Source organism: Orbicella faveolata, unplaced genomic scaffold, assembly GCF_042242905.1.
Source record: "Orbicella faveolata isolate gen_17 unplaced genomic scaffold, um_ofav_v1 contig_24, whole genome shotgun sequence".
Classification (NCBI taxonomy): Eukaryota; Metazoa; Cnidaria; class Anthozoa; order Scleractinia; family Merulinidae; genus Orbicella; species Orbicella faveolata.
Window position 1 is genome coordinate 30,973,801 of NW_028301552.1, and position 25,296 is coordinate 30,999,096.

General features: G+C 40.0%; 1 protein-coding gene and 1 non-coding gene across 5 annotated transcripts; one reads left to right on the plus strand and one right to left on the minus strand.

The window, feature by feature from the left end:
• The first annotated feature begins 928 nt into the window (after positions 1–928).
• Positions 929–11,777, plus strand: LOC110064953 (uncharacterized). Of its 4 annotated transcripts, none has more exons than XM_020772058.2 (2): positions 929–1,230; positions 9,132–11,777. In XM_020772058.2, the coding sequence occupies exon 2, from the start codon at positions 9,200–9,202 to the stop codon at positions 10,565–10,567; it is 1,368 nt and encodes a 455-aa protein (XP_020627717.2). In that variant the 5' UTR covers positions 929–1,230; positions 9,132–9,199; the 3' UTR covers positions 10,568–11,777. The 4 variants fall into 4 exon arrangements, with proteins under 4 accessions (XP_020627717.2, XP_089147050.1, XP_020627718.2 ...); XM_089290924.1 differs by lacking the exon at positions 929–1,230 and adding an exon at positions 4,054–4,212; XM_020772059.2 differs by lacking the exon at positions 929–1,230 and adding an exon at positions 5,433–5,632.
• A 13,435-nt stretch (positions 11,778–25,212) lies between these two features.
• Positions 25,213–25,296, minus strand: Trnal-uaa (transfer RNA leucine (anticodon UAA)). Its single transcript has one exon. It is a non-coding gene; the product is annotated as a tRNA-Leu (tRNA).

Here is a 25,296-nt window from a genome sequence, read left to right on the forward strand (position 1 = left end):
CCCTTGCCCAGCAGAACGGGAAACGAAGGACTCTGGGGTAGAGTGTTTTCAATCACATGGTTCTTCTTCCTCCGGCTAAATTACGCAGGCGTGAACGTGTAGTTCAGGATGGCATCTGACTCCTCGGCTGACTCGGAGACTTTCCACAAAGCTATCAAGTTTTCCTTAGAGAAACTATGTAAACCCGAACGAGAATTGAAGAGAGGACAGTATGATGCCACAAGGGACAATCAGGGATGGACTATTGGTAGCAAGGGCAGTCATTCAATTAAATGACTCATATGACATCTCAAAAGTCTGCAAAAATATGACTGACGTAATGTCCAATCCAATCCAATGCAAGCAAAAAAATATTTTGGATTATTTTGACCTTGATGTTCCCTTTAATCAACTCCCTGATGAGATATGCTAAGGCTTTCAATGGGTAATAATAATGGTGTAATAATTCTTTAATTAGAGTGACAAACTCTACTTAGCTAAAACGCTTCGTCGCAGGAAGCCCACTATTAAAATAACATAAATATACATTGATTAATAAACAAGTAAACAAAAAAAAAATACAAACTAGTTAAAATGTAAGTGCATAAAATGAAACAAAAGATACAAAATTTAACATTCTCAATAATGTGAGTAAATTCACAAATCCAAGAGTATGATGATTTAAACAGTTATATAAAAAAAATGTGTAATTAAATTTAAATTGAAAACCTCACTTGACGAATCCTTAAACGTTCCGGCCATGGCGCGTGTTATTTCTGACAGAGAGTTCCATATATTTTTGCCGCAAAGCAACGGGAATACTTCAGGCCATGCTTGGTGCTGCCCACCCTTGGTAAATAGAGCATATTTGTGCATATTTTTTTCCATTAAGACTAGTTAACTCTAGGGATAGGTACTCTTTTCTAAAAGCATCTAATTACTGTGATTAACATATCCTGGACGCGGCGATCTCCTAAAGTACCATGTAAACCAATTCAGTGGATCAGTTTTTTTCCGAGTACTACTTCAGTTTTAGGTTTTCTGCGGGATGCCTGAGGGCGTTCCGCATGATCAGGTTGTTCCATTCTCTCGAATTCTCTGTGAACCGTGTCTTAGAATGCACGCGACGTATAATCTCTTTCCCATAGATTCTCCGGCATTTAGTCATCCAGTTTTGTCGTCCATCGAGTGAACAATTTACACCTGGAGCCGATTACGGTACTGCATATGGTCATTTCATCTGCTCACAAGGTAAACTTTTAGCAGACAGTTGTACTTTTTTCTGACTTTCTTCGCGTTTATAGCATGTTAGGTGAAGTAAATCAACTGATCAATCATTGTCCACTGTCTACAGTCTGCTTTCGTTGTTTGCGTTCTTTGTCACCTTGCTGTATACGTAAGTTATCGAATTCTCGGTGTTTATCATATCTAGTTTAATACTCTGATCAAGTCTAGTTACAATAAACTTGAAAACGACTGGTAAACTGCTCATAATCAACCAATTATTATATATATTCCACATACAAACGGTGATAATAACATGGCGTTCGCATTTTAAAGTTCCATTTTTGTTCGCCATGATATGTCTTAAAAAAGTTCAAAACAATCCCGTGCTACATTTATTTATCGGCTTAATGTTCATAATTTCTTGTGTTGTCGAATTTGGAAACGACAGCTTGCGGTCTTACTGAGAGCCTGTCTAAGTTTTATTCAGGCTGCTCCAAGGCGTTACGCCCGATCAGTTTGTTCCATTCTCAGTACACGCTACTTGTAATGCCCTCCGACGTATAGATTCCCATCAAGTCAACCAGCTTCATCGTCAATCTAGTCCACAATTTTCACCGGGAGCCGATAAAGGTAGTGTTTGTTGCTTAGTTGATTTCTCTTTAAAAATTAGCGGGAAATTGTCCTTTTTTTGCCGGTTTCTTTACGTTTATACATGTTTGAGGAGTTAATCAACTGATTAGTCAATACTTACTGTTTATAGTCTGTTTTCGATGTTGTGGCTCTTGCAGAATCATTCCTTTGTCAATCTTGTTGTAAATGTATGTTATCGAATTCTCTGTAGTTAACGTATGTAGTTTCATCAAGATTAGTGTCAAATAATTTGAAAAAGACTCAGTGCTAGCTTCACATTTACCAAACGCTGTGGAATGCATGTTTTCACTAATGATATTATGCCGTTGAGACTTCGCTGGTTTCTCCATCAGTTGTGTTGAAGCAAAATTCGAATCAACAAAGTCGCTAAACGTGAACTAAGCAACAGTTTAGTTTAACAAGATAAACTATGGAAAATTTTCTATCCATTTTATCAAGCAGTTAGTAAGGTTTTCGCTTACCAAAACACTTCCACGTTTAATTTTACATAATTGTATTATATTGTTATACTAGAAGCGCCCTCTGAGGTTCAGAGATTTGTATCGAGCCTGGCTGGTGGAAAAGGGCACAGCTCTTGGTACAGATCTTTTATTTCAGACTATTATAATACTGGTATGGCCAGTTAGAAAATGTGTATAAATTTAAGAACAGTGAAAATCGGGACAAGAAATGCATGCTCATTTATTACCTTGAACAGAGAAGAAATTTAATGTTCAGTAATGAATGTCATCTATTTCTCGTGATAATATTTTACATTTTCTCCAAGAGAGACCTTACGCACTTTGTGGTAATCTACAGAAAGTCAAGAAAGTGGAGTAAGACCGCCAATTACGAGACTTCAGAAATTACTCAAAAATTTGACAACTTTCTCTGACTCACATATTGAGCTGGGTCGACTTTTTTCTGTAGGTGTATTTAGAAGACCGTCTGTTGAACACTAAAATATACGAATATCCAGTTCTGAGGTAGCTTCCGAGTGCTTTTATAGTAACGTGGGGAATTGAATCGAATTCGAATCTAGATCACTTGAACCGCAATTCTCAGTTGTCTTGTGTCAGACCGCTACAATTATCTCGCCATGTTTGTGGGAGGCCCATTGTTTCGATGGACACAACTGCTGGAGAGTATACTGTGATGAACAAAAATCAACTCCAGACGGAATAGCAATGCTTTCAGCTGCTTAATGCTACGGAAACTGTGATTAGTACTGGCAATGTGGACCAGTTTGGTCCAAGTGCGGCTTCAGTTTTAGGTTTTAAGCAGGATGCCTCGTAATCAGTTTCTTCCATTCTTTCGAATTCTCTTTGAACCGTTTCCTAGAATGCACGCGACGCATAATCTGCTTCCCATAGATTCCCCGATATTAAGTCATCCAGTTTTATCGTCCATCGAGTGAACAATTTACACCTGGAGCAGATCAAGGTACTTCATTCGCTCAGTTGATGTCTCATCGAGGTAAATTAGCAGACAATTGTGCTTTTTCCAGGTTTCTTTAGCTTTTTCGAGTTTTTATTTCTTTTAGAAAAGTCAGCAACGAAAAAAATAAAACAAGTTTTTTACTTTGATCATCAAAATTTAAATTTTATAGATAGCCATAGTTTTTACTTTTTCAAACTCCAAAGAGAAAACCCGTGTTTTAATTAAGCGAAAGGGCGTAACTCTTTCTACCAGGAGTAAAGGAAAATTTGAAGGTAGTATTACACTGTATACTGCTCTCCTCTCGCTCTTTGCGCATTTTATAATAAAATGACCTGGGACCATTCATGATCAGCTGACAGGGCAGTTATTAAAAATAAAAAAACCCGCAAATCCATAAAACACAAGAAAAAATACAAGCATAGTCCCAACCTTATAAACTACATGCAACTGTATAATTCAAAGTTGCGTTAAATATTTAAGATGTCGTAAAAAAGGTTGTATGTGTTTATCATGGTGAATATACAGATTGTATATAGATCATACTCTTGACCTCGTGCAATTCCTTTAAAAGCTACACCACTAGATTTACATGCATTTATTCGCAACTCCCTTCACTGCTATGTATTAGCACGTTTATCAGCATGACAGAAAGAAATTTGTATCTGGAAAAGTCGTTGACATTCGCACACATTGCGTGCCTATGCTTGCTTGCTAAAATATTCGTAATCAGTTCCATGTTGACGAATTTGCAGACGACGTCTTACTGGGAGCCTAAATATGTTTTATGCGGGATACCAGAAGGCGTTACGCGTCATCAGTTTGTTCCATTCTCTGTGCACCGTTTCGTAGAATACGCAACGGCGCAAAATCTACTTCCCATAGATATCAGTTTTATCAGTCGTCGAAGAGCACAATTTTCACCTGGAGCCGATTAAGGTAGAATATCTCGCTTAGTTGATGTCTCATAAAGTTAAATTAGTAGTCGATTTCCCGGGCCTTTTCCCGGGTTTTTAGCGCTTGCAAATTTAAGAGATTCGGAGTAAATCAACTGAGCAATCAATATTTAGTGTTTGCAGTCTGATCTTTATGGCGTTCTTACTAATCAGTCTTGTTGTAAATGTATGGTGTGAATTCTCCGTAGTTTTCCTATCTAGTCTAAAACTTTCATCAAGCTTACTGACAAACTGATAACTTCATAATCAACAAATACTGTGGAATGCGGGTTTAGGAATGCTCTCCATTGCTAATATTTTCCAATGATATTTCGCAGGTTTTTAAATCCGCCTCGAAGAGTAGAATTGGAATTCATAAATCTGGCAAACGTGATTGAGCAAAGGTTTAATTCAAGAATATAAACTGAGGAAAGCTCCCATCTGTTTCTCTTACCTTAGACGCTTTCACTTTTGATTTTACATAATTAAAATACATTTTTGCAAGAATTGTGCTGTGGGATCGGCGATTTGTGTCCAGCCTGGCTGGTTCAACAGCGAATAATTTAAGCGCACGTCCAATTTCAATGTAGAATCTAGATAACTTGAACAAGGCTAAGTTGTCTAGCGTCAGGCCATTGCGCTATTCTTCTAGCCATGTTTGTGGGAGGCACACTGTTTCGCTGGACATAACTGCTTCAGGTTATACTGTGATGAACAAAAATGCCTTCCAGAGGGAATAGCAATGCTTTCAGTTGATGAATGATACGGAAACTGCATAAGTACTGGCAATGTGGATCAGTTTGGTCCGAGTGCGACTTAAGTTTTAGGTTTTATGCAGTATGCCTGAAGGCGTTACATGTAATCAGTTTGTTCCATTCTCTAGAATTCTGTTGAAGCAACCTTTGGGGAAATTAGCTGATCACTCCAACACTCTTTGTTAGGTTGCTTCTCTTTTTATTCCCACTATTGATTACTTCGGTACAATACTCACAACGTCCTCTTCTGGTACTCTTGACTGGTTACAGCAAGTACTACAACTACAAGGAGCTAACTCGTCACGTTCCTTTTAAAGGGACAACCACGTCCTCCATCAAATCAATGTCGAACTGTCAATTAGGCTAACGTAATGTCATGCGCAGTTCGAATAAGGTTCTATTGCGACTGCGCACCAAGCTACTTAGCATATTTTCCTTCGAGGTTTGTTACGGTTTTGTATTTAGTTTTCCTTTCATTCCCGGTGTTTCCTCTGTTTTTCTTTTATTTATCTATTTCGCCGCGCTATGACTCTTGGGACATGTCACGTTCTTGCTTAGTTGTCGGACTTCTGTTAGAGGATCGTCGGTGTTATGTTGTTGTAGGAATCATCGTCGAATTTTATGGACCTTTATAAGCCAGCTAGAGGCATTACTGCGCGGAAAAGATATGTAAGTGTTTCATTGTTTTGTTTATTTTAGTTATATTCCATTAGGTTCGCTTTCCATCGATTATTAAGCTTTTAGTAAGTTTCTCGAGGGACCACGTGTTTAGGTTAGGAGCATTCCAGCGTGGCAAATGCTAGGATTTCGTGCATTTATTTCAAGTGTATTGGTCCCTAGCTGTTAGAAATTATTGTTCAGCATTTATACCTTGCATATTTTGTTAGATTTTTCTGTCGTTTATCGTGCGGAGCATGTATTTTCTTGTAGTATTGTTGTTATGTAACTAGCGGGTTCCGCCTCCAAATATGAATTCAGCATGCAAGTTTAACCTTTAAAATTGTTTTAGTTTCTTTATTTATACCTTATTTTTCGGTTATAGTTAGTGTAGTTTTTGGCTTTGTACGCTCACATTAGTTTATTTAGTTATATAATCATTATGTTCAGTTTACGAGAATCAACATACGTTGTGCAGAAATAAACGAGCATTAATCGGAACTTTCATCGCCTTCTGTGGTCGCATTCTCCGTAAAATACTTCTCTCCGAAGCCCGACACTTCTCGATTCGTCTGTGATTGTCGTAGCTTCAATTACAAGGTTATCGAGGTTGACTAAAACATTTTCTACCTTGATTTTAACCGACTCTTCCTAAGTGATTGACCTAAATAAGGTAACGTGAGCAATATAAAAGTTACAATCTTCGTTCTTACCGATTAAAAGTTTAGGGTAACACCAAGTTAAAAGATAAAAGTTGTTGTTAAATATTTCATACAACATAAGTGTTACAAGGAATGGGTTTTCAAACTCCTAGCTTCGTGGGCGGGATTTCCAGCTAAAACTATCGATCTCATTAACTGGACGTGCTCTTGGTACAAACATCCTCTAATGAGGTGCCGCTGCTATTGTTAGGAATCTTTTCTTTATTTGGGTAGAAGTGTGAACTAGGAATAAATTAATTAAACATCGCTATCAAACTCCCTGAAAAGGTCAGTAAAAAGGGCAAGGTTTGACTGAAAAATTGGACAGGAGACTGAAAATAAGTTAAGGAGTCTAACGCGACTAATTCCAAAAAGAGCGCTTCCAAAATCTAGATTTCAATTTTTATTTCATTTTCTTGATCGACACCCGCGAGTAAGCAAACGAGTTGCTGGACAACGCAGCTGAACCGAAAACATGCAGCGCAGCAACGGTGCTTGCAGAACATGAATGTACCAAGGCATCCTACCAAGAATCGGCTAACAAATTATTTAAGTAGATACTACATCTTCAAAATAGTTAGATTACATGGCACCATTTCCAGTGTAACAACAGTCAAGTAATTTACACATATTTCGCTGAAGAACTAGTTCCTAGGAAACGTAGCACCTGCGTACACATCAACAACGATAAGAAAGGCAACATTTTTTAAACACCTAAAATATTCCAATATTATATTTCGAATGACCCAACACTTATTTCTCAAAACATTACCATTAACTTTTCACCCATTATTACAACGAATAAATATGGTTGGGAATTTATATCTTGCTTGCATTTTTATTGTTTTACAATTCTCTGTGCACCCTTTCTTAGGACGTACGCCGAGACATAATCTGCTTCCCATAGATTCACCGACATTAAGTCATCCAGTTTTATAGTCCACCGAGTGAATAATTTAGACTTGGAGCAGATTAAGGTATATGTCATGTCTTGTTAAGGTAAATTGGCAGAGAATTTTACATTTTTTTAGGTTTCTTTACATTTATAGCTTGTTTAAGAGATGCGGAGTTAGTTAACTGATCAATTAACATGTACTGTTTACAGTCTGTTTTCAATGTTTGCGTTCTCTATCATCTTGTTGAAAATGTATGTATATTTATAAAATTCACTGTGGTTTCCTTATGTAGTTTAATACTTAACCGTTTCTTGGAATGCTCGCCAGCGCAAAATCTTCCTACTTTATCGTCCATTGGTTGAACAATTTAAACCTGGAATGCAATTTAGGTACTTCATTCGCCCAGTTGCTGTGTCATTGAGTTTAATTAGTAGACAGTTGTACTTTTTCTGGGTTTCTTTAGCTTTCTCCAGTTTTTATTTCTTTTAGAATAATCGGCGACGAAAAAAAGAAAATGAGTTCTTTACTTTGATCGTCAAAATGTAAATTCTCTTTGCTCGCATCATCATTACGTCAACAGCTCGCACTAGTTCTGTTTCCGTCGAGTTTTAGTTTAAATGTACTAGCGTTCTATCCCGAATGCCTTTCTCTAATTGGCTGCGTTACTCGCTATCCATTCTGTGACATAGCATTGACCTTCTTCCCTTCGGAGCGCACGTATTTGTAGCTTGCGTTCCTATGATGTCTCCATGCTTTCGCACTGCTTGCTGTTGAAACTTTCGTACTGTGGGATCGTCTTGATGTAGGAGAAAGTGGCGCGAACACTACTGTCACTGTAAGTTAAGTTTCCAAACGGCACCGCATGACCTCTATGAACTTTTCTTGATTTAGTCGGTTACTAAATAGACGATTCGACTGAGGCCTTAAGCTACTGTTCTTTTAATTCCAAGCTTTCGCCGATCAGATGTGTTCATATAACTCACCATTTCCTGATTTAAAATAACAGATCAAATCGGTTCAAAATATGTTACTTGTAGTTCGTTTCGTTTTAGAGCATTGAATTCTTGGACTTGTGTTGTATGTGTTCACCGTGGTGAATATACAGATTATATATAGATTATACTCTTAACCTCGTACAATTCCTTTAAAAGCTTCATCACTAGATTTGCATGCATTTATCCGCAACTCCTCCAGCTGTTATGTATTAGCACGTTTATTAGCACGACAAAAAGGAATTTATATCTGGGAAAGTCGTTGACATTCGCACACATTGCGTGCCTATGCTTTTTTGGTAAAATATTCATAATTTTCCGTGTTGTCGAATTTGGAGACGACGTCTTACTGGGAGCCTAAATACGTTTTCTGCGAGATACTAAAAGGCGTTACGCATCGTCAGTTTGTTACGTTCCCGAGAAATTGTTGCACAGCGTAATGTTATCAAAATATAAAAACAGCGAAACACAAACTTGGAGTAATTCCATCCTCTTATGCTCGATTTTTTCTGAGCGGCTTGTAGGGGGTTTTAAGTGAATGGTTTTAAGTGGATGGTTAATGGCGTAATTTCGTCGAATAATAATGTTAATGTAATGTTGAATGTTAATAGTGGTCGATGCACTCAGGCACAAATAGCTAGTTTTCAGGCATGACACTTAAACTGAATGAAAGAAATATTGGAAATAAACATAATAGGCTTTAAAATCCCAAATGGCGGGAGCCAGACCATTTGGCTAGCTGCAAGCATGACCGAGGATTTCAAGTAGGGTCCACCGAGAAAGAGGGGGCGACACTTAAGAGAGCGGGACTTGAACCCGTGACCACCGGATTTCAAGTCCCTCGCCCTAACCACTCGGCCACGCTGCCTACAAAAATAGATGATATGTGTAGATTCTAAAGATATTTTTATTCCAATACTAGATACTGACGAATCAGCTCTCAGACGTACACGCCAACTCAAAGCCTCACCGTGGTACAAGGTGGAAAAGATGGAACAGTCCCCCTTGCAGGGTACAAAAATATCACTATCCTGGCTTTCATTGAATAAATATTTTCTGAAACTATTTTTCCTGTTCTGTGGAACTACACTGGTCATTTGCGCCTTCTATCTACAAAGAACCAGTGTTGTAGACAAAGGAAACATACAAATCTACGATCGATCACTTACTCGGCACAGGGCAACTAACCAGTCTAGTAGTTCAGTTCCCCAAACAGAGAAAGAGGAAAGTGCGTGGCGGCCCGGGAAAAAGATTTTCATCGCTTTTGATTACTGGGAGCAACTGACAATGGCAACAAATAGCTTCCTTGATCTCACAGCCCTTGCTGCGTATGGTGGACGACAAGTTGTCCTTCCATTTGTAAAAGACTCGCGTTTTTACGGCGTACCCAAAAAGAAGGGTTTTCAAACACTCGCACTGTACTATAACGTGTCTGCGCTCAATCACACGCTTCGCTCTAGCGGCCATGGTACGCTTATAAGCTGGAAAGAGTTTCAAGACGTCTGTCAAGGAAAACTGGATGTACTGGTGCATTTTGATTACACGAACCTAACTAAAAGTCAAAAATATAATCGAACCACGCGGGCATTTTTTCCCTGCAACACTCGCCACGGAAACACATTTTGGGGTTTGAAAGCTAAAAGAACAATTTGCATGAATGTGTTTGCGGTTAATTCAGTTGAAAAATTCGAGACTGACGTCATAGAGGGGTTACCATGTGTTGGCTTGGCTCAATGGAGAGGAAGTACTAGAGCAAGATCGTATCGAGCACAATTTAATTTGGAAGCAGTTGTACCACATCGTATCTGCGTTTATGACGCTGCCATTTTCTTCAGTGCAAGACTCCTTCAAGTTGCACGAGATTTTATCGCAAAAAGTCTTGGCCCATTCTTTGTCTCTGCGCACGTTCGCGCGGAAAAGATGCTAAAGTTTGGAATTACTTTTAGCAATAGTGTAGCGGTCAAGAAGTGTATATCAAATTTGACGAGGCGAGTGCTAAGGTACAAGAATGCTAGTGGAGTTCCCATACCGCTTTTCTTAGCAACCGATTTCGGAGACTATGGAAGTTTGTCTGGACTTGCAATACGTGCCCGAAAAAACGCTAAGTCATTGATGAGTATTTTAGCGCCTCTAAAACCAATTATTTTTCAGCCTTCAACTTACAATCTTACTGATCATGGTGCTGTGGCCATTGTGGAAATGAATATTGTGTCGTCTGGAAAACGCTTATTTGTAGTTGGAGGGGGCTCATTTCAAAAGTGGCTAGTTAATATGTTCCACAATAAGATCAACATTGACCAAAAAGCGAAAGCTGAATGCCAAATAAGGAATTGTGTAACTGAAGATTGTGTACAATAAATTAACTTTTCAGAAGCACCATTACCATTTTATAAAGGCAACTCGCTATCATAATCTGACAACGTGATTAATAAATATGTCTTATTAGAAAAAAAAATGAATTATTCGACAATTAGGGAAATTAGCTGCTTATCGCTCAAGTCAAAGTTAAAGTCAGTAAATTTAGATCAAAAGTATTTTTAGTAGTATCTTATTGAAAAAACTTATTATTAGAATTATTAGTTTTGTAGCATTATTTTGGATAACTTGGAGGTGATTCATTAGATTAACATTGTTTTTGTCAATCCAAACACTGTCGGCGTAATAAAATAGCGGCAGAACGAGACTGTTATAAAAAGTTAATCTAGCGTATAGATATAAAAACTGTTTAATACGGCGATTAAAAGCAAGGTGTTAGCTGACATTATACTGTTTTTAAGGGGAATATATTCCGTCCAAGTCGTATTCTTATTGATTGTAACCAGGAGCCATAGTCGGGGACGGAGACCGTAAGCGCGCCATTTCTATGATATGGGACAATTTTTCAATTTTTAGAACAAATTGCGCCATCGTGTGCAAGGTGATGACACTTAGTCATAGTTAGAGAAATTTTTCGCACAATTCTGTCCAAGGGAGAAAGGTGCAATGAGGTTAACCCTATGTAAAGCACCAACCCGTGAGACAAGGTGAGACCACAACACTTGCCTTACTCTTTTCGATAAGTGTGTAGGTTCTTTAATATTCCCTGCTAACCACGTAACACTGAAGATGCAGGAGACGGGGCGTACGGTTTATAGTCTTTATCCGTGAAGACTTGAACGTCTGACCATTTGCAGTTGTAATTACAAAGGAAGCACATGTATATTTTTGCGCCTCTGGGGTGAGAGTAGAGCTCGACGTGCTTGAAAACGGCAGCACTCGAAAGAGGTTCATCTACTCAGCTCGAGCAACTAAGGATTTACACTGCTAGTAAAATTTGAAAATTCTTTCAAACTGCACTCGCCTGAAGGCGCGCGCAATTTTGCGGGGATTTTCAAATATCACGAGCAGAGTAAATCGTTAACTCCATTCGGTATAGCGGAGCCAAAAACGTCCGGCAAGTTTAACAAATCGTATTCTTTATTTAATATCTTGCCAAGTATTTACAGCAATGCAGTTTACTATATCTCATTTGAAAAGCACAAAATGTACTTTCCAGAAAAAAAAAAAAAAAAAAAAAAAAAAAAAAATATATATATATATATATATATATATATATATATATATATATAAAACGGTTATAAAATGCCTCAAGCCAACAAAGAATGCCACTGCGTCAGGAGGATCAATGAAGATTCACAGTCCAAGCCTCACCGCAAAAATGAATTTAAAAACGTTTGATAAAGCAAGGACGGACAACTTCTGACGGTAAAAAAAGTTAAAAAGTTAAAAATTTAATAGAAAAACGTTTCGGTCTTAGACCTTCATCAGTTACAAGAGAAAAAGGACGAAAACTAAGTTTAAATACGGTTACAGTGTGGGAGATTACGTAACGAAATGAAAAATACAATATTGTGCTATTAATACATCGTGATTAATACAATACAGGAAGAAAATGCAAAACGAGAAATACAATGCTGTACTATAAATTGCGTCATAGAGGGTGATAATTAATAGACCAAACGAAAAGAATACAATACTGTGCATAAATTACATTATAGAGCGTGATAATTGCAGAACTAGGTCAAATTCAATCTAAAAACTAAAAGAGTTAAAATAGATAAAACGGACTCTTGCAATGCGGTAAATATAACGGGAAAAATAGTTTGCAAACATAAGCAGTTGAAAAAAAAAAAAAAGAAAAAAAAAAAAAAAGAAGAAACCTACGTTTACGCTGGACAAGGTTAATAACAAAATCCCAAATCGAGGCCTTTGGAGCATTAAAGGGTTGACAAACAACAAAATCCCTGGAGGGGCCCTTAAACAATAAGCTGTAATAAGATCCCAGGCAGGGCCTTTGAGCATACCTAACACCCAAAAAGCTGACAAAATCCACGGAAGGGCCTTTGAACTGCCTTATGGCGCGAACGCATATTTACACAAGAGAAAGTTAATTATAACAAATTCTGTTTTTGGAGTGAAATTCTTTTCTTTTATTTAAGCCATGGAGAGCCAAAGAGAACAGTTGAGCACTCCAATAAGCCTCTTTCGTAATTAAAAACCTATCGATCTCGTCTGAGTCATTAGGGGCCTGCACCTGATCAATGAATTGGAATTCAAAATCGTCCAAGGAGTGTGGAATTTTATTGAAATGTACTGCTACCTCACAAGTGGTTTTGTTTGTGAGCATAGCAGACTTGTGATTCTAAAAACGTGATCTATTTAGTTTCCTGCAAGAAATGTCGTTTACAATACATAGGATCAGCTACCACCGATTTTCGGGTTAGGTTTCGTAACCACAAGTGTAAAATTTGATTTTCGTAGAACAGTGCTCAATACATCAGAGTAGAGCGAAGTATACAATGTGGGAGGAAAAACACAAATAAACTACAAGTTCATCCCTACAAGCCTGTTTCGTGGTTGCCCACTCATCTGGGGATTTAATAAGAATAATCTTTACCACCGTTTATATACAATATAATTTACATGATATATGCAGCGCGAAATTTAACGGGTTAGTTGTTTCGTAGGAGGGCTTTGTTTCTGTGGCGGCAAGATGATACGAGTTCATTATGTTTGTTAAGTGTTGATAGCTCGGGTTGGCAGATGATAAGGAATTTTTCTTTAAGGCAAAGGTTACATCTTTTGCTTGAGCTGTTATACGGCGAGTGTGAGGAGAGAATGCGCCAGGAAATAAAGTGTTCCATGTCATTGTCTTTGAGGCTCCAGATGTGCTTGCTGAGTTCGGTCGAGTTTCTGTGTTTAGCGTGGCGGAATGATGCGGTGTGGTTTCTGTATCCAATGTACGTTTCTGCCGTGTTGTTGTCTTTGCGTGTTACGGTGGCTTGGTAGATCACAGATGATTGTAGGCAGTTTCCGTCGAGCGGGCATGCGTTCTTTTGTCGGCAGTTACATGACTTTTTGTTGTTGATGGTAGCGGCGGCGGCGGTGTCATCAGTCGGCATAGATGCAGTTAGGATGCGTTTGTTATGGCTGTCGATTATTTGTTTTGTGTTGTTCATGCAGCTGTAGCTGATCTTAATGGTGTTTCGGTTAAAGATCTTTCTTAGCTTGTGATCTTTCGGAAAGTGCTTATCTATTAGGGCGAGGAATTTGTGTCCGATGTTGGTGCTGGTGTTCTTGCTAAAAGGAGGGTTGTACCACACACAGGCGGCCCAAGCTCACAATGCGAGGAGTTTGTTTTTTTTTAAATCTTTATGCGAACGTTCAGCGCGCGAAACGTGACACGGTTACCGCCGACATCTACTATTACATAACGACCGACTTTCGTTACGCGAAACGTGACCTTCGCCTTGCAGTATGTGGTGGTGTTGTGTTACAACGGTTTGAATTTATAAAGGTTTGTATGGGGAAAAACGGTAATCGACATTATAGCTGAAATTTCGGTATTTTTGCAATAAAAATGACTCACCTCAATGCCTTGTTGTCTTTTCTATTGTCATCTCGCTTCTCAGCTCGATCCGAAGCTATCTAAGCAAGTTGTCGCTTTTTGGTTTTCCTCTACTAAGAAAGAGTAAAGGCTACACACTCGATTCTGGACTGACCCCCGCTCGAAGCGAAAAAAAAACACTGAAATCCCGCCAGCCGCCCCAATTCCTCCGCAGAATCATAGTACAGGTTTAAGCGCTCCCTTGCAGTTAAATTCCAAGCCAAATTCATCTCCACAGCGCACGATACAAAGCTCTGAATCGAAGAAAGCTAACCATCCGGAATCAGTGATCATGCTGCCGGCACCATTTGTGGACACATTCGAAACCCGAGCGGAATGCCGGGCTAACAAATTGACCCTGACCAGGGGAAGGGAGCGCACAGTTCTCGACAAGCCAGGTACTTTGCTCCACGGTCCTCTGGGAAGATTTTTGTCCAGGCCGCCGACGGAGCATTGTTGTGACAAGCCAATCAAAGCAACGACTAGACGTGTTTACAAATGTGAGATACTTTGATAACTCTCAGAGAAAACCCTTCACGCGATCTCGAATAGATACATTCTTCGTGGGTCACTATCATCAACAGAGCTCATCTAGTTTATGTTAAGATCTTTTGAAGATCTGAAATAGACGGTTTGTTTGTGGAGATACTGCTTTGCAAAGTGTAGAGGAATGAAGGTCGTTAGCCAACATGTAAGTATGCACTGAATATTACTGAATATTCGCGGCACATGTCATAATAGCTAAGGAAATTTGCTTTAGTTTTGTTGCATCACAGCCATATTATGTCTTACTCTAGATTTAGCAATTTTTCAGTATCAAATTTTGTCCTTTAACGGTGTACTTTTCCGTAGCAAAGAAAATATTTGAAACAGGTTTCAGGACGGACACCGGTGCCAACAGATCGCGTTTAAATTTTCGCACGTCTAAAAATCGTTCGCATCTTGATTTCGTTCAAATGCTTTACAGGATAAAACTAAACGCTGATCAGGAACGAATAGTTACATTTGCTGCCAAGGGGCACAACCTTCTGATCACCGGCCAAGCTGGAGTTGGGAAAAGTGAAGTGATTAAACGAATCCTATCAGTTGCAAAAGCACGTGGAAGAAAGATAGGTGTGATATGTTCGAGCGGTATCGCCTGCCAAGTTTACGACCGTGGAGTTGCGTCGACGGTCCATTCATTTTATGGGTTGATGACAGCCGAATTGCCTTGGCGGCAGGTTATCGACCGATCTTTGTGTAACTCTCTGGTTTGCGACCGTGTGAAGGCTATTGATGTGATTATATGGGATGAAGCTAGCATGTCCAGTAGGAAAATGTATCTATTCGAGATCGCGTGAAGGGTTTTCTCTGAGAGTTATCAAAGTATCTCACATTTGTAAACACGTCTAGTCGTTGCTTTGATTGGCTTGTCACAACAATGCTCCGTCGGCGGCCTGGACAAAAATCTTCCCAGAGGACCGTGGAGCAAAGTACCTGGCTTGTCGAGAACTGTGCGCTCCCTTCCCCTAGTCAGGGTCAATTTGTTAGCCCGGCATTCCGCTCGGGTTTCGAATGTGTCCACAAATGGTGCCGGCAGCATGATCACTGATTCCGGATGGTTAGCTTTCTTCGATTCAGAGCTTTGTATCGTGCGCTGTGGAGATGAATTTGGCTTGGAATTTAACTGCAAGGGAGCGCTTAAACCTGTACTATGATTCTGCGGAGGAATTGGGGCGGCTGGCGGGATTTCAGTGTTTTTTTTTCGCTTCGAGCGGGGGTCAGTCCAGAATCGAGTGTGTAGCCTTTACTCTTTCTTAGTAGAGGAAAACCAAAAAGCGACAACTTGCTTAAATAGCTTCGGATCGAGCTGAGAAGCGAGATGACAATAGAAAAGACAACAAGGCATTGAGGTGAGTCATTTTTATTGCAAAAATACCGACATTTCAGCTATAATGTCGATTACCGTTTTTCCCCATACAAACCTTTATAAATTCAAACCGTTGTAACACAACACCACCACATACTGCAAGGCGAAGGTCACGTTTCGCGTAACGAAAGTCGGTCGTTATGTAATAGTAGATGTCGGCGGTAACCGTGTCACGTTTCGCGCGCTGAACGTTCGCATAAAGATTAAAAAAAAAAAAAAACTCCTCGCATTGTGAGCTTGGGCCGCCTGTGTACCACAGGATGTTATTACGTTGTCGGTTTCTCCGTTTGCGTGTGTTGACTGGTTCGTACTGTAGTGTGTAGTGGTATCCACTTTCGTCGAGTGCTTTCTGGTATGGAGGGGCGGCTTGGTCAAAGGATGCTTTGTCGGATGATAGGGACGACAGTCGTTTGTTGATGCCGGCGGGAATGTTCTTAGTGGTGATCGGCGGGTGGTTGCTCTCGCGGTGGACGTATTGCAGTGAAGTGTTAGATATAAAAACTGTTTAATACGGCGAATTAAAACAAGGTGTTAGCTGATATTACTGTTTGTAAGGGGTATATGTTCCGTCCAAGTCGTATTCTTATTGATTGTAACCTGGAGCCATAATCGGGGACGGAGACCGTAAACGTGCGCCATTTCTAGTATTGGGGCTGTCCCTTTGATATGGGACAATTTTTTTCTATTTTTAGAGCAAATTGCGCCATCGTGTGCGGCACACGCGATTACATGTTGTGAGGATTTTTGCGGTTGTAGCGCGGGGAAATGGCGTCCGAAATTCCCGATATGTTTGGACTCAATACGCTTATGTCTGTAGGAATTTTGCTTCAATATTTTCGTCGGAAGCTGCCCCAGTTTGAGTGAAGTAAGACAGTGTCGAATATAGTTATGTCCCGCTTTATATCACTGAGCAAGTTGTGTTCCGCTGCTTCTTTTACAAGAGCTCCACATTAATCCACTCTAAGATTCACATATGTTAAAGGTTAACAGCTTTTCAATAACACAGCAAAAAGCCTGCTGGATATATTTGGATATAGCAGTGTTTCTTACCACACGCTTGCGAGGATTTCGCCGGAGTCTATCGCGACCGAAAAGTGAAAAAAATAATAATAGTAATTGGAAGTTTGAGTTTCCCCTGAATTGTAAGCAACGCTTGATGTTTCCTCAAGGACCAATACGTTTATGTCTGTAGATGCTGCTCAGTTTTGTTTGTGTAAAAATCCAATAAAGTGTCTGTTGTCGATGAATAAGAGCGCCTCCGGATGCGTGTTTTGTACAGTCAGTAAAACATGACAAATTGGACTTCCGCACTTTCGTGTAAAAACGTACAGCGATCTCATATTATATCTCTAGTTTTTACATATGTTTAAGTTAAGTTTGATAAATGTTTGAGCCCTCCTGGTGGAAAAACGCATAATTCTTGGCACTGGTCTATTATTTCAGACTTTTGTAACACTAGTATGGTCATTTAGAAAATGTGTGTAAATTTAAGGAATAGTGAGAATGGACAAGAAATGCATGCTCATTTAACCATGAAAAGAGAGGAGATTTAATGTTCAGTAATGAATGTCATCTATTTCTCGTGATAATATTGCACATTTTCTCCAAGAGAGACCTTAGGCACTTTGTAGTAAGCTACCAAAAGACAAGAAAGTGGAGTAAGACCGCCAATTGCGAGACTTCAGAAATTACTCAAAACTTTGACAAATTTCTCTGACTCACATATTGAGTTGGGTCGACATTTTTCTGTAGGTGTATTTAGAACACCGTCTGTTGACAACTAAAATATAAGAACGTCCAGTTCTAAGCTAGCTTCCGAGTGTTTTTATAGTAACGTGCAGAATTAAATACTTGCAGTATTGGGCAATTTCAATTTCGAATCTAGATCACTTGAACCGCAATTCCCAGTTGTCTTGTGTCAGACCGCCGCAATTATCTAGCCATGTTTGTGGGAGGCCCATTGTTTTGCTGGACATATCTGCTGGAGAGTATACTGTGATGGACAAAAATCAACTCCAGAGGGAATAGCAATGCTTTCAGTTGCTGAATGCTACGGAAACTGTGATTAGTACTGGCAATGTGGACCAGTTTGGTCCAAGTGCGACTATAGCTTTTGTTTTAGGTTTTATGCCGGATGTTTCATGATTAGTTTGTTCCATTCTATCGAATTCTCTTTGAACCGTTTTTTAGAATGCACGCCGAGACATAATCTGCTTTCCATAGATTTACCGACATTAAGTCATTCAGTTTTATCGTCCATTGAGTACACAATTTTCGCCTGAAGCCGATTAAGGTATTTCATTCGCTCAGTTGATATCTCATTGAGCTAAATTAGCAGACAATTGTACCTTTTTCCGGATTTCTTTAGCTTTTTCGAGCTTTCATTTGTTTTAGAAAATTCGGCGAGGAAAAAAAGAAAACAAGTTTTTTTACTTTGATCATCAAAATTTAACTCACACCGTCATTACGTCATCAGCTCGCAATAGTTCCGTGTTTCTATGGGATTTTAGTACACATCTACTTGCGCTCTATCACGAATGGCGCTCTGTCATTGGCCACGCTACCAACTATCTATTCTGCGAATAGAATGATCATCGCAGTAAATTTTCCAATTTAAGCAATTGGAAAGAAGAAGCCTGAAAAAATCAGGGCTTCAATGTGTGGCTCGCTCCCAATGTGTGGCTTCATAGCTCAGTTGGTAGGGCATCGCACCGGTATCGCGGAGGTCACGGGTTCGAATCCCGTTGAAGCCCTGATTTTTTCAGGCTTCTTCTTTCCAATTGCTTAAATTGGAAAATTTACTGCGATGATCATTCTTCACTATCATCTACAACCGCAGTTCATATATGAATTATTTCATATAAACTTCACATCATTTCACTCCTCACGGGAAGATTGAACTCAATAAATTGACCTCGCTCCCAATGTGTGGCTTCATAGCTCAGTTGGTAGAGCATCGCACCGGTATCGCGGAGGTCACGGGTTCGAATCCCGTTGAAGCCCTGATTTTTTCAGGCTTCTTCTTTCCAATTGCTTAAATTGGAAAATTTACTGCGATGATCATTCTTCACTATCATCTACAACCGCAGTTCATATATGAATTATTTCATATAAACTTCACATCATTTCACTCCTCACGGGAAGATTGAACTCAATAAATTGACCTCGCTCCCAATGTGTGGCTTCATAGCTCAGTTGGTAGAGCATCGCACCGGTATCGCGGAGGTCACGGGTTCGAATCCCGTTGAAGCCCTGATTTTTTCAGGCTTCTTCTTTCCAATTGCTTAAATTGGAAAATTTACTGCGATGATCATTCTTCACTATCATCTACAACCGCAGTTCATATATGAATTATTTCATATAAACTTCACATCATTTCACTCCTCACGGGAAGATTGAACTCAATAAATTGACCTCGCTCCCAATGTGTGGCTTCATAGCTCAGTTGGTAGAGCATCGCACCGGTATCGCGGAGGTCACGGGTTCGAATCCCGTTGAAGCCCTGATTTTTTCAGGCTTCTTCTTTCCAATTGCTTAAATTGGAAAATTTACTGCGATGATCATTCTTCACTATCATCTACAACCGCAGTTCATATATGAATTATTTCATATAAACTTCACATCATTTCACTCCTCACGGGAAGATTGAACTCAATAAATTGACCTCGCTCCCAATGTGTGGCTTCATAGCTCAGTTGGTAGAGCATCGCACCGGTATCGCGGAGGTCACGGGTTCGAATCCCGTTGAAGCCCTGATTTTTTCAGGCTTCTTCTTTCCAATTGCTTAAATTGGAAAATTTACTGCGATGATCATTCTTCACTATCATCTACAACCGCAGTTCATATATGAATTATTTCATATAAACTTCACATCATTTCACTCCTCACGGGAAGATTGAACTCAATAAATTGACCTCGCTCCCAATGTGTGGCTTCATAGCTCAGTTGGTAGAGCATCGCACCGGTATCGCGGAGGTCACGGGTTCGAATCCCGTTGAAGCCCTGATTTTTTCAGGCTTCTTCTTTCCAATTGCTTAAATTGGAAAATTTACTGCGATGATCATTCTTCACTATCAGACATATCCTCATTCAAAGTGCTTGTAACCAGCTGCGTTGCTGTCGGTTTTTATTGGCGCGGATTGTCAGCCACCAATAGGAACTGAAAGGACATAGACTAAACTCTTTTTTATGAGGAGTGAGGGAAAATTTGAAGGCAGTATTACAATGTATACTGCTCTCTTCTCGCTCTCTGCACATTTTATAGTAAAATGACTTGGGACCATTCATGATCAGCTGATAAGGCAGTTATTAATACACATAATAATAAAAAAACCTACGAAGCCATAAAACACAAGAAAAAATTACAAGCATAGTTCCGACCTTTAAACCAAACTACATGCAACTGTATCATTCAAAGTTGCGTTAAATATTTAAGATGTCGTAAAAAAGGTTGTACGTGTTCATCGTGGTGAACATACAGATTATATATACTCTTAACCTTAAAAGCTTCATCACTAGAGTTGCATGCATTTATTAGCAACTCCCCCAACTGCTATGTATTAGTACGTTTATTAGCACGAAAGGAAAGTCTGGGAAGGTCGTTGACATTCGCACACATTGCGTGCCTATGCTTGCAGGCTAAAATATTCCTAAATACGTTTTATGCGGGATACTAAAAGGCGTTACGCGTCATCAGTTTGTTCCATTCTCTGTGAACCATTTCTTAGAATACGTAAAGACGCAAAATCTACTTCCCATAGATTCCAGTTTTATGATCGTCGAAGTGCACAATTTTCACCTGGAGCTGATTAGCTTAGTTGATGTATCATAAAGTTAAATTAGTAGTCGATTTGCCGGCCTTTTCCCGTGTTTTTAGCGCCTGCAAGTTTAAGAGATTCGGAGTAAATCAACTGAGCAATCAATATTTATTGTTTGCAGTCTGATATTTTTGGCGTTCTTAAAATTTAAACGTCTATGGGACTGCCTCAAGTGAAGTAATAAATTTAGCTTACCTGAAATTTGCAAAGTTGCGGACTTCCGACTCTCTTCTCCTTAGATGGTAAGTGCAGGTTTTGTTCACGAAAATCGAGTACAGAATATGTTGGAATATTATCAAGCATAGTATTTGCATACATCTGAAAAATAAGCAATGAAAGTAATGGAGAAACGCTGGCAGTATTAATACGTTCGCGATTGACCTCGGGCAACGAACACGCTCACGTAAACACTCACCGGAAGTCGACTTTTGCATGGTAGTTCCAGGTATCTCGCCAATTCTATCTCGTCATCATTGCCCCAGGGATCCCATGAGATAGCTAGACGCATGCGCACAACCAGTGCTTTTCTCGCGCAAGTCAGTTTAGCATGTCGATTATTTACACAAAGAAAATCCTCTATTTCTACCTTTACGTTTGATAAATCGGGTTCGAAAGAAGATCACTAGGTAGAAAACACCTATAATGACTACCCCAGGTGTGGATCCCGATGTTCAGTGCACGAACGGTGCCGTGGATCAATCTTCACAGAATAGCATGGCGGTGATCCTCAAAGGTCTTAGCGCTACTTTGGTGCAATTGACCAAAGCTTCAGAAACGCAGACGGCGACGCTCGCCAGTCTTAAAGAAGACATCCTCCTTCGTCCTGAATCAGACGAGGAGGTGGACGACTCGAACACGAGCAATACGCAACTAAATATTTCCGCCACTTTAAATAGTGTGCTCGACCCGAGCGACTCTCACGTGGCGAAGAAATCTGCTTGCTCTGACTCAGAGAAGCAGAATGATGTCCTCGAAAGCCTGACTCAGTCATTTGTACGGGCCAAAGATAAATCTCCTGCCATAGCGGAGAAGATTGACAATCTAATTGATAGCAAAGCTACTGGAGGCCTGTCGCCAGAAACGGTGAAGGAAAGGGTTGATAAATACCCTCCACCAGAAAATTGTAAGTTCCTATGTACTACAACAATTAACGAGGAAGTTTGGGACCTGCTTCCTAGGAGGAGCAGGACAGTTGACCTTACTTTTCAGAAGGTACAAGAATTGCTTGTTCAGGGTCTAGTACCCCCGCGAGTCTTGGTTTGCCAACATGACGAGGTTACCAAGCCGATTTCAACGGTCGTTGGGTCGCGGATCAAACGACACGGAGCTCTTCCATAGTTTTATTGTTTCACTGGGGACACGAAGAGCCGCCTGGCGTCGCTCGCAGGGCTGCGATTGTGCGGCTAGAGGATTGAAATGAAAGATCAACCTTTGCCCTTGAATTCTTCGGTGGATTTTGGCCGTGGGTACATTTTAGCCTGGGATTTTTGACTTCGTTCGACAGGCTGTACCGACTGAGGTGTTTCGCCTTGTCCTCTCTTTATAAAGGGAAAATCGGAATTCAAAAAAGTCGCTTAAATCAAGTTCAATCGGTAAAATAACCACACCAGGAGCAAACAACACACGTCTGGAATAAGGTAAGCCATTTTTTATTGAGAATTTTCACTTTTAACTACCTGCATGGATATCTTGTGGAAAATCCCATATAAACCCTTATAATTCGATGCCATATTGTGTTGCTTGTGTGGTTCGTGGAGAGAGCTTGGGCTGCCTGTGGTTACACTAGCATTAACACTGCTCGGAGTGCCATATCAGCAATTACCCTTCTTAAAGATGACAATACCATTGGTTGTCACCCACTTGTTTCTACCCCCCGTTACCAGTCAACTTGGGATGTTCAACCAATGTTAACTTATCTGGCTTCCATAAGCCCTGTGGATAAGCTTGATCTCAAAATGGTGACCCTTAAGTTGGTTATGTTGATAGCTCTGGTTTCTGCACAAAGAGTACAGGGTCTTCACGTCCTTGATACTGGATCAGGCTGCATGAAACAAGTTCCTGATGGTTACGAGTTCCTGCTTACTGAACATATTAAACAGAGCAGGCCAGGCTACAAAGCACCCACAGTTGTTTTGAGAACATACCCAGCCGACCCAGCCCTTTGTGTTTGTACTTGCTTTAAAGAATATCTCAAGAGAACAAAGCCTCTCAGGGGTACAGAAACTAAACTTTTTTGTCAGTTTTACTAAGCCATACAAACGGGTGTCCAGAGAGACTCTTCCTAGGTGGATTCGCATTGTCATAACTTCTGCTGGGGTGGACACAACAACATTTAAACCACACAGTACAAGAGCTGCAGCTACGTCGAAGGCTAAAATAGCCTCTGTTCCAGTCCAGGAAATCCTGAAAACTGCTGGGTGGTCATCACCGAGATGCATGATAAGTTTTATGACAAACCTATGGAATCCTCCACCTTTGCTTCTGCTATTCTTAAGATTGTTTAGTCCAGAAATTGGACTTGTTGCGCAGTGGCCTTTATACTGTTACAATAACCAACAAAACACGAAATCATAAAACACAAGAGGAAATTACAAGCATAGTCCCAACCTTTCAAACACCATGCAAAGTGGCGTTAAATATTTAAAATGTCGTAAAAAAAAAGGTTGTAGGTTTTCATCGTGGTGAAATACAATAGAAAAAACTCAAAAACGTAACCATCTCTACTACCATGTAACTGCACGACAAAAAGAAATTTGTATCTGGAAAAGTCGTTGACATTCGCACACATTGCGTGCCTATGCTTGTATGCTAAAATATTCTTAAATTTTCCGTGTTGACGAATTTGGAGATGACGTCTTAGGCCCCGTCCTCACGTATCCGGATACTTTTGAATCCGCATTTTTTCTTTCCGGATTTGAAAATTTCTCCGTCCACATATAGCAAGAATATCCGAATTCGCTGCCGAATTCGCCGGATGCATGCGAGTGGACGGAAGCCGTATCCGGAAAGAAAAAGTTGCGGATTCAAAAATATCCGGATACGTGTGGAAGGGGCCTTACTGGGAGCCTGCAATCGAAATCCGACCAACTAAGAGATTGGCACTTTTACTAGCGATTCGTAGCGATTCGCTGAAAAAAACGTACATAAACAAGCTAAATATTCAGAACAGGAAACCAAAACGAAATATAAATAAAGCGAGCAAAAATGACAGAAAAAATAGCGAAACTTGACCAAATTTGTGTGGTGACTACGACGAATAAAACATTACGACAACGACGAATAAAAAACTAACGGCAGAAGAAGCTTTACCAAACAACAAAAACAACAGATGGAAAAATGAACACGAAAATGTGAAACGTTACCTAACCGAAAACAACTGCCGACACTAATTACAATAACAAATATACACGCTATTATTGAAAAACGAAAAACGGAGGTCAAAAAACGCAAAAGCATAACGAAATTGTGGCGCCGTGACTTCAGAGCCTAAGTACGTTTTATGCGGGATACTGAAAGGCGTTACGCGTTATCCGTTTGTTCCATTCTCTGTGTACCGTTAATAATCTAAGGGCGCAGTATAATTTTTTTTCCATGATCCTTTGGACTTTTGCAATGCTGGCATGTGTATAAATTCAGTGTGAAACAGTAGCAATGGGTTAATTGTGAACCATGAAGAAGGATGAAATTATTCAGTGAGTGCTTCCCATTTATTGTGTCGATCTTTCGCACCCTTCAGGAGAGATAGATTTTGATATGCACTCTGTTGCAAGCTAGGGAGGAGCCAAGATAGTAAATTAAACTAAAAGTAACAATAACGAAACTTTAGAATATCACTCGAAAATTTCAAATCACTCAGTTATTAACTACTTATCAACTACTTATTAACCAAGAGTGAGGTCTTTACGGGAAAACCTCAGGCCAAGGCCTAGCCTGCGAGCAGGCTCACTTTTGAGTCACGCGCGCGAGCGGCGAAGAGCAAAGCGATCCGGCGGGAAGGAGTCTGGTGAAGACGCACCAAGAAAGTCACTTTCTCGCCTCGCGGCTTCGCAGCTCGAAATCATTTTCAGGACGTGAATAGCATCTCTTAGGATATTTTTTTCTTTGTCTTGAGTGAAAAGCCTTCAAATAGTGTGTACCAACTTTACTTTCTTTCCAAAAACATCTTCACAAGAAATTTTGAGACTTCCACTCTCGTGGCTGAAATTTTTTTACGGTTGATATTTTTACGGCTAACGGTAAAAAATTTCCAGCTTTAACGCCTAACGGTTACATTTTTTGCCCGTTTTACGGCTAACGGCGAACCCCAAAGGGAACGGCTTCAGCATTATTTTGATATTTTTAAAAAAAAATCTACCAGGAGTGGGGTTCGAACCCACGCGGACAACACGTCCATTGGAACTTAAGTCCAACGCCTTAACCACTCGGCCACCCTGGT

Bases quoted from the DNA above. Each gene is read 5' to 3' on its own strand.
- LOC110064953 (XM_089290923.1), top strand. From the start codon at position 9,089: ATGATATGTGTAGATTCTAAAGATATTTTTATTCCAATACTAGATACT.